Source organism: Poecilia reticulata, linkage group LG2 (assembly GCF_000633615.1).
Source record: "Poecilia reticulata strain Guanapo linkage group LG2, Guppy_female_1.0+MT, whole genome shotgun sequence".
Classification (NCBI taxonomy): Eukaryota; Metazoa; Chordata; class Actinopteri; order Cyprinodontiformes; family Poeciliidae; genus Poecilia; species Poecilia reticulata.
Window position 1 is genome coordinate 19,202,142 of NC_024332.1, and position 14,149 is coordinate 19,216,290.

Here is a 14,149-nt window from a genome sequence, read left to right on the forward strand (position 1 = left end):
GGGACGACAGTCTTGGTTGTTTCTTCAGGGACGACAGTCTTGACCGTTTCCTCCGAAGGAAGCTCATCAGGGTTGACAGTCTTGATGGATCTTTCTTCAGAAGGTGTCTCTAGAAGGGCTTTGGTCACAACTTCTGGAGGTGTTTCACTGGGTTCTTCAGCTTCAAGAACATTTTCAGTCACTTTCATCGCAGGTTCAACCTCGTGGGAAATAGTTTCTTTGATGGTTTCCCCTTCAGAACCATGTGGAAATCCAGCTACTATGTCTTGTCCAATAGCTCCCTCCAACTCAGTCACAGGTAATCGTTTTGAGTCTTCTGGGCCTTCAATAGTTACACTAGTCGCTTCTCTTTCAGGGGTCTGTGGTACCAACAACTCCTCTGGAACATCTGTTGTTCCTTTGGCTACTTTATCTGATGTCTCAGAGGTTCTGTCATCTCCAACCTTAAATGGTTCCCCTGCTGCATCTGAAGATGTTGGAAGAACACCAGCTTCATCTACATCAGGTCTTAAATGAGGTTCAGTCTCTTCAAGTCCTTCTGTAGGTTCCATTTTACCAGAAGGTTCTCCTACAGGTTCACCTGGTGCTGGTTGTCTTGTTGGTTCTACTATTGTCTCAGTCTCTTTGGAGAGTTCTGTTTCTGGTACAGATTCCCTGGGTTTTGGATCTTTATCTGGTTCGGATTCTTGTGGTGGTTCTCTGGTAGGTTTTGCTGGTGGTTCTTTTACTGCCTCTTCAGAAGTATCTTTAAAGTCTGTTGGCTCTGGCACCAATTCTGGCTGCTCGGCGGTTTCTGTCTCTTTGGCTATTTGTTCAAGTTTTATTTTGTGTAGAAGATCTTCAGCAGTTTCTACTTTGGGGCCTGGTTCTCTTGTAGGTTCTGTTTTAGTTGGTTCTTCTATGTGGTCCATTTCTTGAGCGGGTTCAATGGTTAATTCGGCTTCTTGTGTTGTTTCTTTAATGAGTTCAACCTCTTGAGCTATTYTTTCTATGGGTAAAGGATCTTGTGTTGGTTTCTCAGAGGTTCTGGATGGTTCTTCTACAGCCTTTGCTTCTGGAGCGGGTTCTTTGGCGGGTACAGCTTCTTTTATTGTCTCTGTGGAGGAGTCTGTTGTCTTTTCTGGATCTCTTGTGGGTTGAGGTCTTTCATCTTTGGTTATTTCTTCTGTGGGTTCAGTGGTTGGTTCTCTTTCTTGAGCTGATTCTTTGATTTGTTCGGGTTCCTGGCCTGGTTTCTGTGTTGACTCAGGTTCTTGCACTGGTTCTTGTTCCAGTTTTACATCTGGATCCTCTTCAGCCAGTTGCCTTGTAGAGTCTTCTTGTTTCCCTTGATCGACGATAGAATCTATTTCTTGGGATGGCTCTACGGTAGATTCTGGAACCTGTGATGGTTCAGGGGATTTTGCTTCAACTGTTTTTTCAATGGTTGCAGTTCCTTCCGCTGGTTTGGGTTCTTGTGGTTTAGTGGTTGGTTCTGGTTTTTGAGTTGATTCTTCAGAGGGATGTACTTCCTGAGCTGGTTTCACAGTGACTTCAGGTTCCTTTTCTCGATCTCCAGCAGCTTCTGTTTTTTCTTCTTTCATTGGTTCTGTGACGGTATCTGGTGTTGGTTCTACTGTGGGTTGTGGAAACTGTTCTGGTTGAGCTGTGGGTTCTGGTGCTTTTGTTTCTGTGATTTCCATTTCTGGAGCTAGCTCTGTCTCCCCTGGTGGTTTAGTGGTTGGTTCTGCTTTTTGTTTTGTCCCTAAAGTGGAGCTTATTTCTTGGATTGGTCCGCCTGTGGCCTCAGGTTCTGGTACTGGATTTCCAGTAGGGTCTGTTCTTTGTTCTTTGACAACTTTCTGTTCTGTTGGTTCTGACGGTATTTCTGTAATTTCTCCTGTGAAAGTCAACTCTGTTGCAGGCTCTGCTCTCTCAAGAATTTCTAACTTGAGTTGCAGGTCATGTGCCGGTCTCTCAACCGTCCTGACTTCTGCAGGTTCTGTGTCATCTCCTAGCTCTGTTTTATCTTCTGTTGTTTTTTCTACCATTTCTGGTTCCCTTGAAACAGTTCCTGGTGGTTCTCCTTCAAGTTCTGGTTCATGTGCAGTTTCTTCTCTGGGTGCTGGTTCTTCTATAATGCCATGCTGATTTTGTTCTTTGGGTTCTGCAGGTGTTTTAGGTTCTGCAGAACCTCCTGTAGTTTCAGTTTTTGCGTCATCTGTTTCAGTTTTAACCGTCACTGGTTCCTCTTCAGTGAACTTTTTTTCCAATGGTTCCGGCTGCTCTTCTGTTGTGTCTATARTGGTTTTTTCTGTCTGAAAACTTTCCATTTCAACACCAGTCTCTGTTTCTCCTTCCACCATATTATCTTCTGTAAGTATAACAGTACTTTCATGYTTTGTTTCCACCTCTATCACATGCTCTGGCATTGATGTTGAAACAAGAATAGTTTCTTTGGTAGTTTCCTCAGGTGTCATTGTCTGTATTGTTGGGGTTTCTTGAACAATCTCTACTTCTACAGTAAGGAGAGGTTTGATTGTCATCTCAGTAGTTTGTGTTACTTCATCCATCTTGCTGGTAGTCATCAGGATGGAGTCCTGAGAGGGAACAGATTCTTGCTCTGGAATCTCATTGATTTCCGTCTCGTCTTCAGACTCTACCATCAGAAACACAGTTGGTGTCGTCTCTTTGCTGACCGTTATTTCATCTTGGCTAACTTCTACTGCTGCCTCTGATGGATCGTCTACCTGTGGCGATTCCGCCTCACCTTTAGAACCCAAAGAAACATCAGTTTCAGGCGCAACAGTTTCAACAATGGATTCATGTACTGCCTCTCTAGGTGTCTCAGTCAAAGTAACACCAGGGATGGGATCTAAAGAGTTATCCAGGATTTCCTCCTGGATGGGACTAACTAAACTCCTAGCAGTTGTCCCAGGTATGTCTTCAGCAACAACAGGAGTGATAATTGGAGTGAAAGTTTCTACAGCAGGGGGCGTGGTGGGCTTTGAAAGAACCACAACCGCAGGTTCTGTGAGGACTTCTTGAGCAACCAGCTGTGTTGACGGTTCCTCATCCTCTGGTATTACTACAGACACACTGTTCAACTCTTCAGTAGTAGTTTCAAAAAGCTGTTGTTCTTCTTCTGCTCTGCCGACATCAGTCCCAATCTCCTGACCCACCGGGTCAACAGGCTGGTGTGTAATAGGGTGGAAAACATCCGTGATCATCTCTACACTCTCCTCTGAAGTGACTCCAACATTTAAAAGGTTTCTGACGACCTCGGCCGGACTCTGTGAAGTAATACTTGGTACAGTTTCCAGGATATCATTTGAGTCTTCTGGCATAGCATCAACAGCAGGGTCAGCGGTTAAATCTGCAGGAGAAGTCGCTGCAGCCTCTCTAAGTGGAGCTTTGGTTGCAGACAGCGATGGAGTCCAAGAGGTGACTGGAGAAAGCTCCTGCTGACGGACTGTAATAGCTTCTGATCCAAGGGCGACACTGTTGTCTCCTGTGGAAAGGAATTAGTGGAAGCTCAGCCTCATATGAAGGTTAGAACAAAAGAGCAAAGGAATATCAGCTGCTAGCCAGGGGGCGCTACCATCTTCTTTAGTCAATTTCATTTGTTACATCTCTTCAATGGTTCAAATAGAACCTGAAACGACTTTCTAGACTTCACAAGGGTTTAAAGTTCACTGTTTGACCTTTGTGTATTGAATGAAGCTAATGAGGCTTTCTGTTCTCTGAGCTTCACTGGACAACAGTGAAAGTTGCTCTCAGACAACCTGAAGGTTGAATGGGTAAGTTCAGCTGAACGTCGGGTTTGGTGAAACGGTTCTGAAGTCATTATTCTGCAGCAGGTCTGGTGTTTCCTGGTAATCCGAGGGGCTGAAACACAGCCAGCCTGGTGATGCTGCCTCTACCGGCTGTGATCGCACTAACCCTGATAGCTAACTCAGTCCGGTCTGCATGTCCCCAGCTCCGTCTCCGTCCATTGACCAGGCTGCTGCCCGTAAATAGGCTTACAGGTCTATTCTGAGAGCGGAGCCTGTGACGGGAATCAACCCCCCTCACAGAGAGCGACCGGGGTGTAAGGTGAGGCACGGCAGCTCCTGACTCTCCTACCTGGGCTGAACACCAGGCCTCATGCTGAGCAACTTCTGCTCCAACCTTCAGGGGGAGGCAACTAATCCCGTGTTCCTCCTGGGCCTCCGTAGAGAAAAATATTTCTACTGAAACTCTTTAACTTTGGTTTGAAGGTTATTGCAGCCCCATGCTAATAAGAGCTAATGTTCAGGAGGTGACTGGAAAAGAGTACTGGTTAATAATCTCTTATCTTCTTCAGGAAAAAATGATATAAAAAGAAAAAAATGATATAAAAAGACATCAACCAAACTTTCTGGTGCACCATTGCAGTTGTTTTGGAGCTGTCAGACTAGCTAAATGTTTCATCCATCAGGGTGTCACGATGAGCATTAGAGCCACTGTAGATAGAAAAAAAATTGTAAATTTCTGCCATAAAACTAAAATTAATCTAAAATAATCAAGAAAAAAAACAAGGAAATATTTTGAGCTTGTACTGTTGAAATTTTTTGACTTTTGAATCTCTTTTTCTAGAAAATATCTGAGATTAATCTCTAAATTTCTGAGTTTTCTGGTGTAAATTTACTCCTTTTGTTTCTACCTCCAATGTCTCCAACACGCCGCTGTAGGTGAAGCTCACAACCAAAAGTAAATGCAGATAATGAATAAAGACTCAACGCCTCGTGGTTCAAAGTTCTCTGCTTGTTCCCAGGTTCTGCATCATCCTAACAGGATGTTTGTGTGCTGAGTGAAAGTCTGGACTGGTTGGTCGGGTTTAGGGAAAAGTCTGTTGATCTTGGTTCTATAGGTTCTGGTTTATGACGATGGAAAAGATGCAAAGCAGCTTCTACCTGGTTGAGTCCAAACGGCAGGCGGTTCAGTCTGGACAGGCGGTGCCGTTCTACAGGACAAACAGACATGTTTAAATAAACCAGAGGTAAAACGAGGCGATTCCATCTGCAAAGGGGGATGCCAACTATTTCACATCTTCTGACACTTTGAAGCAAATCCAGAACATGTGTTTATTTTCTATCCCTTGTTTCTGAATCAGAAACTAAAACCTCAGTTTATGGTATAGCTGCCCATGTTATGCAAGTCATTAAAATAGTTGGAATTCCCCTTTAAATTATTCTAAGTGAAGCCATGTTTGCACAGCAGCCTGCAGGAAGCGTCTCTCACACAGTCAGTCCTCCAGATGAGGCGTCCTCTGGTCTATGAGCCGACAAAGCAGCAAAGCTGAGCGGCTCTGGGCTGGAGTCATTACACTTCCTCAAATCCTCCTTTAATTTTTCTGTTTCTGCTCCATACTAAAAGAAACCGAGTGTTTATATCAATGATTCGTTTTAAAATATATTTCCATGTAAACACTCAGGCTGTGTTTCAGCCTAATGTCCAAATATTTACTGTAGAAACTTCAGACACAAACAGACACTTCAGGCTCCGCCAGGTTTTCCTCCAGGTTCCTTCAACATGTGTTTACTGGACTTCAGATGAAGTCAAACGTAGAAATGCTCACTGCAGCATCTGAACCTCTAAATACAGATTAAAAGGTTTTTTCTCATGTGGAAACAAAGATTCCTTCCCAACAGGTTTGTGTGAAAACAGACTCAGATATGAGAGAGACTGCTGACATCTCTGACGCTTAGAGAGATCCAAAGTGGGAACCACCAGGAATCCAAAGCTTGTCCCAGACCTGACAGACTGTCTTCTGACTCTAGGTGATTTGGGAATCTGTTTGCCCTGAGATCTWCTGGTCCATACCTGCAGTGGACCAGCCGGTTCTTTTTCAGGCTCTTTTTCCTGTTCTATTTGTGAAACCAGACAGAAAAACTCTGTTCTGACTTTCTTTTCACCCTTCCCTGGTTAGAACTCAGAACTGTGATATCATATGTTTCTTCAGGCCTTTAGATAAACTCCTGGTCATTTTGGATTCTGGTTGTTTTAGTTTGTAGATTCGTTGGTTTAGTTTGAAGCTTGTTTGGGTCTGTCTCGTCTGGCCTGACCTTCCTGTTCAGAATGACTCCAGCCCGGCTCTGGTTGAAGGTGAAGCCTACCTGCATGGAGGAGAGCCTGAGGAGATGGGCACACTGCAGCCGGTGAGGAGACRACACGGGTCAACACAAACACAACACCAATCAGTTTCACACTAATTCTCATCAAACCGATCCACACGGATCCACACGGTCTCACAGATCCACCAGAACCAGGACAGGAAGTTTACTGACCTGTTCAAGGCAGCAGCCAGGGCGACTCTCTGAAACAAAGCATCACATCATCAGCAACGCAGCATATTTTATGGTTCAGAACAGCCAGAAGGTCAAAGGTGAGATGGCTTACGCTCCTGACGAGGCTCTGATGCTCCTCTGATTGGCTGAAGAAGCTGCCGATGTCCTGGATGCTGACCGATCCGTCGATGCAGCGGTTGACCCAGGCCTGGTACTCGTCCCGGTCCGGCAGTCGGTCCCAGAAGATCTTGAAGGCCTCCCACACGGTCTCCTGGCACACTGAGGCACAACGACCCATAACTACCCTGGTAACCAGCAACAACGCACCCTGCTGGTACTGGACGATAGCAGCAGGTTTCTGATGTGTTTCAGAGGTTAAAGAAACTCTAATCTGAGTCTTTCTGGACTCATAATCCACGCCAGACGTCTGGTCATATTGAGACAAACAACATGGTGACCCTTTACCCAACTGGCCAGACTGATCTGGACTCAAACCAGCAAACTAACAGCTAAAATTAGATGTTAACGAGTGGATTTAGAGAAAATACTGGCCAACATGAGCTGAGCTGCTCATGTTGGTCAACAGAGAGGAAGAAACCTGGAGTTGGACCTCCAACATCTCAGAGACATCTTCTGTCCACCATTTATAACCAGAGTCTACAGCAGGATCATCATGACCCAACGATCTGATCTGGTACCTCCATCCAGATGGTTCTGGACCTCAAATCAGCTATATTGGATTAAAAACTGTGGTTCTCTTTCTCTCTGTACTGTCAAACGATCCAAWCTAATTTTCTTTTCTCCAAGAAGTGAAGGAATCAGTTGAATCATGAACCTCAGCTACTCTTCAACCAGATGGTTGAAGGACAGTAGGACGGGGAGAACCAGAGAAATCTGAACACCTGGTTCTCCTTCAGAACCTTCCCGGTTGTTTACACTCTCATTGAAGCCTTTCCTAACAGATGAGGATGAAGATCTTCCTCCAAGATCTTCATCTTGGAGCTGAAGATCTCCAAGATAAAGTCTCAACCACAGCAGACTTGTGGTTGAGACGTGTCTACAAGGCCACATGAAGGACTGAGACAACCTGGTGTTGGTCAGAGCTATGAGGAACCCACTGAGACCGGCTGTCATAACCAAGGTTAACCAGCTCTTTAATAGGGTTATGTGGAGCATCTGCTCAGAGCGACCTCYGACCTCTGACCTCAGGCTCCCTGTGTAAGCCCGTAAGCTGCAGCTGAAGGAGAAACAGACGGTACCTCTGAGGTGGAAGAAGTGGAGGTGGTTGGACACGGCCTGGTCCAGCGTCTCCTGGGAGCAGAGCTTCACTCCGCTGGGAAACAGCAGGCTCCTCTTCCTTCGGATCAGAACCGAGTGCTTTCTGAAGGAGAGCGGGTCCGAATCCACCAGGTCCTGGCTGGGATCTGGATAAACATGAAAACCGGAAACATTGACCCGACCTGCAGAACAAAACCGCAGGAAGACCAGGACGGTTCCTCTGCTTTGGATCAACCAGAACCGCAGACGTTTCTTCTCTATATGACGTTAAATAAAACTTTTTCTGTTGAACAAAACCCAGAATGCATCTCAAAGTTGAACTGGCACGGTCTAAAATGTAAGAGGTGCAATTAAAACAGTGAATGTTTGGTTCTGGAGGTTCTGAAGATTATCAACTGGAAGAAAAGCACCAAAACTTTCACTCAGAACAGTCAAATTCTGCAGGAAAATCCAAAGCAGAAGTTTCCATCCAGAACCTCCACTCACCCGTCTCGGTGCACAGCAGCCCGGACAGCAGCACGGCCCCCAGCGTCCACAGAACCACACTCCTCCGGGCCATTTTCTCCTCCAATCAGGTCGGCGCTGCTCCTCACCTCCACCTGCTCATACCTCCTCCGGATCTCATGGCAGAACTATCAGAACCAGGACGGGTCGTGCAGGACGGGTCGTGCAGGACGTGCCGACGGCGGCGGCTTCTTGCTGTCAGGTGAGCAGATGGGACTTTGCTGCTGCGGGAGATTTCTTCCTCTCCACTTTAATCCTATTTGCTAAGCTGCTGGAGTGGATGACTGTCAGAGGCAGCCRGCCCGACGGGTCGGAACCGCCCAGAGGGAGTCCCATCAGCTCCAGAACACTGAAGATGTTGAGTTTTGTTTTCTGAATGAAGGAAACTGGAACTTCACTCAGGTTGAAAAGGTTCAGATGCAGAAAAGCAGATTGTTTTCTGCTCTCTCAAACTTATTTTTTTGAGAGTTCTCCTTCTCATCGCCAAAAGATACATTTTTGAGGTTAGAAAAGTTCTGTAAAAACTTGGTGATTCTCTATGAATTCATCAGTTTTTAACCTTTAGCCCCAAAACATCAGAAATCAGACATCAACATGGATAAAGGTGATGCCAGCAGGTCAAAGGTCACACCGATTCCTGCTGATGATCAAGTCTAAAACAAAGTGGTGCGTTTTCTATAATCGGACCCGTCCAGACTGTAATCCCCCCAGAACAGGCCCAACCAGACGTCTTTTATTGGATAATGGGATTAAGGGGAGGAAGAACCGGCAACACAAAGACTGGAGAGATTACATCACAATGGATCAGATCAACCAGAACAAAGGAGAACCAAACCGGCCCAGAACTCCACAGAACTTTCTCCCTTCACACAGAAAGGTCCGGTTCTTTAGAACAGGTCATCTGATCCCCAGAACGAGGATTTATCACCATGGACAAGGTTCTGGACTGGTCCAGAGTACCACCAAGACCCGAGTATGCCAAAACCGAACAGAACCCAAAGATAGGCAAGAACTGGACTCCAGAACTGTCTCTATAAAAGAAAGTAAACAGAACCAGAGATGTAAGCAGAGTTCGAGATAAAGAAACCAAAGCTAGACCAGAACCAGGTCCAGATGTTGACTGAAGCAGAACCAGACTCTAGAACGGTTCTGGAACCTTAAAGGAACCAGAAACTGGGACAAGTTCAGCCCAGAGCCGGACCATAGAGACCAGAACCAGTCAATGATCCTGACGGGTCTGTCTGTGGTACCTGGACCCGTTTCCAGTGGTGCTGGTGGTTCCGTGATGAGCTGATCGGCCGGTGAGGTTGTTTTGGTGCCTAAACCCGGTTCAGCCAGCAGAACCCCTATCTGATCCACTTAATGAGCTGTAAGCTGATTGGTGCCCAGCGGGGGGCGCTGCGCTGAGCCCTCAGATTAACCAAGCAGTCCCATGATACCAGARMTCCCAGGGAACCGGGTCAGGCTGCAGAACCTGGACCCAGCGAGAGAAACTGGAACCAGTTCCAGTGATTCCTTCAAAATAAGAGCCCCAGCCAGCAGGATAAAATAAATTAGTCTTTATTTTACAAAACAGGAAGTGGACTCATTTACAGTTGGATCAGAACTCGGCGTCCTGGTTCTGTTCACTCAGCTGGGCCCGTTCCAGCCTCAACAGCAGACTACGGATCTCGTCGCGTTTCTGCCGCGCCCGTTGCCGTGGGAACCAGCCCTCCAGTCGCAGCGGCGGGTCGAAGTCGACGACGGGGTTCTGAGGAGCCAATCAGAGGGAGGGAGACGTTTTTAAAGACGCGGTTCCACAGTGGCAATGACATCACTTCCTGTGGGGCGGCCGACCTGCAAGAAGCTCTCGGCGTACTGCAGCAGGTAGACGCCGCAGTCGCTGCCGTTGTCCTGCTGAGGAACGCTGCAGGTGCAGCTCCGCATGGAGGCCGGGGCGAAGAGGCGTGGAGTCTTCCTCCGAACCTCCCACTCCACTTGCAGGTAGCTGGAAGGGGTCAAAGGTCAGGGGGTCAGAGACACTGCAGGTGAGCGCAGAGGCGAAGGAACTCACCCTCTGATGAGTCGGCAGACGTCGTCGTGGCTGGAAAGCTTCAGGGAGTCCATGACCAGGATGCACGGCCTGCAGGGAGCAAAAACACCAAATAACTCAGGGAGAATCAATCTGTTTAAAGTCTCCTCCAAAAAGAAAAAATTAAAATGATTTAATGTAAAATTAAAATGAGATCCCAGACGTTCTATCAGCAGAGGAAAGTTAGGCTCACCTTTTGGTGACTGTTTTCTTCTGACAGCCCAGCAGGGAGCACTGCAGCCAAACACACAGGAAAACAACATGAGCTTCAACAGAAGAAGAAACGGCAGCACTAAGCTGCTGTTTCTTAGCTAACGCTAAGCTAAGCGTTAGCTTAGCGTTAGCTTAGCTAACCAGGTTAGCTAACTGTTAAAATGCTACATACCTAAACAGCAACTACTGAGTGTTATAAGGCAACAAAAAAAATATTAAATTAAATGTTAAATCCTAATACAACATAAATAATATGAGAATAATATAATATTATGACTTTATTCATGTAATTTTCATTTTCCCCTCAGTGTGGCCTAATCCTCATCTTGTTTTATAATCCTCTGGGTAATTCCTGTTTATACGACTCAGCATTTTTAAAAGAAACTGAATTAAAATAAATGGGACCTAAAATGGCCCCATGATGAGTCAGCAGATTTTAATTGTTACCGGAGGCAGCTGGGACCTGGGGCGCGGTTCTGCTGCAGCACGTTCGGATCCACCTGCACAAACACCAAACATCTGGACTTGATTCCCAGAACCGGCTGGTTCCATCAGAAACTGATTACCGGGCCCAGCAGGTCYGTTTTATAGACAAACATGTGCCGAGCCAGGTTCTGCTAGGTGTGACGTCTTCATCCCAGAGAACAAGCAGAACTTTTTCTAGTCCACATCTGGTGGACAGCGCCACATCCTCCACCTGACAGAACCGGGCCAGCCGCTCACCTGCTCCGCTCTGGAACTCCTCGGTCTGAACGCCCTCCAGTCCGGGGAAACAGACCACCACCAGGAACCARTGGGCTCTGAGAGACAGAACCACGAAACCAGGTCAGAACCACTGCTGTGAAACCAGACCAGAACCGGGTGGGAGAGGAGCCAAAAACTGGACTCAAATAAACATAAAGATATTCTGTAAAAGAAGTAACTCCAGCACTAAATTAATAATTATTTAATGTTTACAAATTAAAGACAAACCAAAATATAAAGAGTTTGAAAAACTAAATGAAAACAAACAAATTAGGAAATTTTAGCTGAAATTGTACTAAATTTAACTCACGCTTTGTTAACAGGCACAAACAGGAAGTCTTTGGAGAAAATGTCCACGTCCCGCGTCCACGTCTTCACCCTCTGATGCCTCGTGTGATGGTCGCTGTGGAAGCAGCAGAAGAAGAGTCAGTGTGACATCATTTCCACTGGGCAGTGGCGCTGGGCTTACGGGACAAAGGGGGCGTCGCTCTCTCCAGCCGCTCGCCGGCAGCTCAGCTGCTTGTAGAAGAAACTGCTGAAGACGTGACTCCTCTGGGCCACCGTACCGCCAACGCCCTCCAGGAGCAGGTACCTGCCGAGAGGGAGACCCCTGCTGGTCAGACACAGTAACTGCAGCCACAGAGAGACCCCTGCTGGTCAGACACAGAAAATACAGCCACAGAGAAACCCCTGCTAGTCAGACACAGAAAATACAGCCACAGAGAAACCCCTGCTAGTCAGACACAGAAAATACAGCCACAGAGAAACCCCTGCTGGTCACATACAGTAACTGCAGCCACATAGAGASCCCTGCTGGTCAGACACAGAAAATACAGCCACAGAGAGAGAAGCAGACTGACTTGAGGTAGAAGTCGATGATGACGTCGTTCAGGAACTCCCCGGCGTCCAGACAGTCCAGGTCTTCCTGCGTCAGCGTCATCCGACCGATACACGGAACCAGAGGGTACTGGATCAGCCTGCAGACAGAACCTGGTTAACCTGGTACACCTGGACCAGAGCAGGTGATGAACCGTCACTCACCTGGTGGGCTGCTGACCAGCAAGGTTACTCTGAGCAGCACTGGACTGACCCGGCTTCTGTCAGGAAACAAAACCAGAAGGTCCAGACTCTGTTTACACTAGAGATGCAAACCTGCAACTAATTATTGATTGATTAATGCTTTATTAATTAAAGCATTAATGCTTTAATTAATTAAAGCATTAATGCTTTAATTAATAAAGCATTAATGCTTTAATGCTTTATTAAGCATTAAAGCATTAAATGCTTTAATGCTTTAATTATGCATTATGCATTAAAGCATAATTAAAGCATTAATGCTTTAATTAATAATGCTTTATTAATTAAAGCATTAATCTAGTCCACACCTGGTGGACGGCGCCACATCCTCCACAGAGACACCTGCTGGTCACACACTGCAAAAACCAGTTCTAATCAATTATTAACGTCCGCTTAGAYTTTATTTTAATGCTGTAATTTGGCCTCCATCCAGCAGATTGCAACGATAGTCACGCTTAAGTAGAGCCAGTTGATACAGAAACAAAAATGGCGGGTCCATACAAGAACAGGAAAGATAAACTTTCCATTAAGAATCCAGTTTGGGATAAAAAATTCACTTAATGCAGTTCTGCTCTGAAATATAAACTTTCAAACTCCTTAAGTTTCATCCTAACAGCTGCATGACGGAAAAGCAACCAAAACTATTGATTTGTTTCAAAGACAAGGATAATATGTCAGGGGATAATGCTGAAAAATTGTAAAACGATGGAAGACTCATAATGTGACAGAGCCACAATTTTCTGTTTATTCACTCAGTACTAAATACAGATGACGAAGTGTCAGCATTTTAAAGTCAACATGTTATGAATAATATAGCCCTTTATCTTATGGACAATAAATCGATCAGATCGATCAGCTTCTGATGAACTCACAGCAGAATGACCCAGCAGCCGCAGCAGGTGCCGGTCCAGAGGAGCGGGACAGGTATGGAGCAGCAGCAGGCCCTGGGACCAGTCGATGGGGGAGGAGGAGTGGTGCTGCTTGTACTCCGCCATATCCAAGATGGAGGCCAGCAGAGCGGCCTGCATCTCCGATAGCTGTTCCTTCAGCAACACCAGGAGGAAGGAGCATGGCGGCGCTGCACAGGAACAACTGATCCTCAAACATCGACACCAACAACCTTCAGCACAATCTGCTCCTTTTGGAACTAATCGTTAAACAATTTAGTGTTTTTGCTAACTTCAATAAGGCTAAAGCAAGAGTTAGCAAAACTGAGCAACTAGAAAACTGAAACCATGAGTGTGTTGCTGTAGCATTTAGCATTAGCTTCCACTAAATACCATGTAGGAAGACCTCTGCTCCGCTAGCAGCAGGTCTGAACTAGACTCACCGTTAGCTCTGGTGCTGGACTTCTGGATGAGCGACAGCTCCCTCTGCAGGACGTTGGCYTGAGCCGCCAACACCCAGAGGAAGAGCAGCGAGGGGGCGGGACCTTTCCATCCGGCCAGCAGATCCCCGCCCATCGCCACGCCCCCGTCCCAGACGCCGTAGCCTCGGAGCTGAGAGGCCACCACCGTCACCTCGGTGTCCTCCGATCCTGGAAGGACAAGCTAACGTTTAACGTTACAGAACGGAACCACAGCAGAGACAGAACCAGAACCCGGGCCTAGGTCCGGTACCTTTCACTGGGAAGGTGATCCCATATTCAGCGATCTGCAGGAACAAAGACAAAAGCTCTTACTGATGGGTCGGGAACAGATAGATGGATCGGTCAGATGTGATACGGACCTTCATAGCTCCGCGAGCGTCAGCCTCCATCAGGCCGGAGTGGAGCGAGCAGAACTCCAGCTGCAGGAAGGACGGCGGAGAAGAACCCAACAGAACCTTGGAGACCAACAACAGGTGAGTACAAACTCCTGCAGAAGGTCTGATGGAGATTTATCATAAATCATATTGGTACACCGCTTTAGCATTAGCTTCTACTAAATACCATGTTGGTTTAGCGCTTTAGCATTAGCTTCTGCCAAATACCATG

At 46.6% G+C, this 14,149-nt stretch overlaps 2 protein-coding genes across 2 annotated transcripts in view; both read right to left on the bottom strand.

The window, feature by feature from the left end:
* LOC103481110 (uncharacterized) overlaps positions 1 to 8,222 on the bottom strand; it is a 22,236-nt gene extending 14,014 nt beyond the window's left edge. The window contains exons 1-7 of the mRNA XM_008436403.2: positions 8,052 to 8,222; positions 7,547 to 7,711; positions 6,400 to 6,566; positions 6,288 to 6,316; positions 6,117 to 6,149; positions 4,914 to 4,963; positions 1 to 3,490 (exon numbers count right to left, since the gene is read on the bottom strand). The exon at positions 1 to 3,490 is cut by the window's left edge and continues 1 nt beyond it. Of these exons, the coding sequence (XP_008434625.1) occupies positions 1 to 3,490; positions 4,914 to 4,963; positions 6,117 to 6,149; positions 6,288 to 6,316; positions 6,400 to 6,566; positions 7,547 to 7,711; positions 8,052 to 8,124 (4,007 nt within the window). The 5' untranslated portion in view covers positions 8,125 to 8,222. The remainder of the gene's footprint in view (positions 3,491 to 4,913; positions 4,964 to 6,116; positions 6,150 to 6,287; positions 6,317 to 6,399; positions 6,567 to 7,546; positions 7,712 to 8,051) is intronic.
* A 1,391-nt stretch (positions 8,223 to 9,613) lies between these two features.
* Positions 9,614 to 14,149, bottom strand: part of LOC103481345 (sentrin-specific protease 7) — a 7,861-nt gene continuing 3,325 nt past the window's right edge. Inside the window, exons 8-22 of the mRNA XM_017309080.1 lie at positions 13,903 to 13,998; positions 13,794 to 13,827; positions 13,505 to 13,711; positions 13,047 to 13,252; positions 12,483 to 12,530; positions 12,139 to 12,194; positions 11,958 to 12,074; positions 11,567 to 11,689; positions 11,408 to 11,500; positions 11,077 to 11,153; positions 10,801 to 10,853; positions 10,334 to 10,374; positions 10,123 to 10,191; positions 9,906 to 10,056; positions 9,614 to 9,819 (exon numbers count right to left, since the gene is read on the bottom strand). Coding sequence (XP_017164569.1) covers positions 9,670 to 9,819; positions 9,906 to 10,056; positions 10,123 to 10,191; positions 10,334 to 10,374; positions 10,801 to 10,853; positions 11,077 to 11,153; positions 11,408 to 11,500; positions 11,567 to 11,689; positions 11,958 to 12,074; positions 12,139 to 12,194; positions 12,483 to 12,530; positions 13,047 to 13,252; positions 13,505 to 13,711; positions 13,794 to 13,827; positions 13,903 to 13,998 — 1,521 coding nt within the window. The 3' untranslated portion in view covers positions 9,614 to 9,669. The remainder of the gene's footprint in view (positions 9,820 to 9,905; positions 10,057 to 10,122; positions 10,192 to 10,333; positions 10,375 to 10,800; positions 10,854 to 11,076; positions 11,154 to 11,407; positions 11,501 to 11,566; positions 11,690 to 11,957; positions 12,075 to 12,138; positions 12,195 to 12,482; positions 12,531 to 13,046; positions 13,253 to 13,504; positions 13,712 to 13,793; positions 13,828 to 13,902; positions 13,999 to 14,149) is intronic.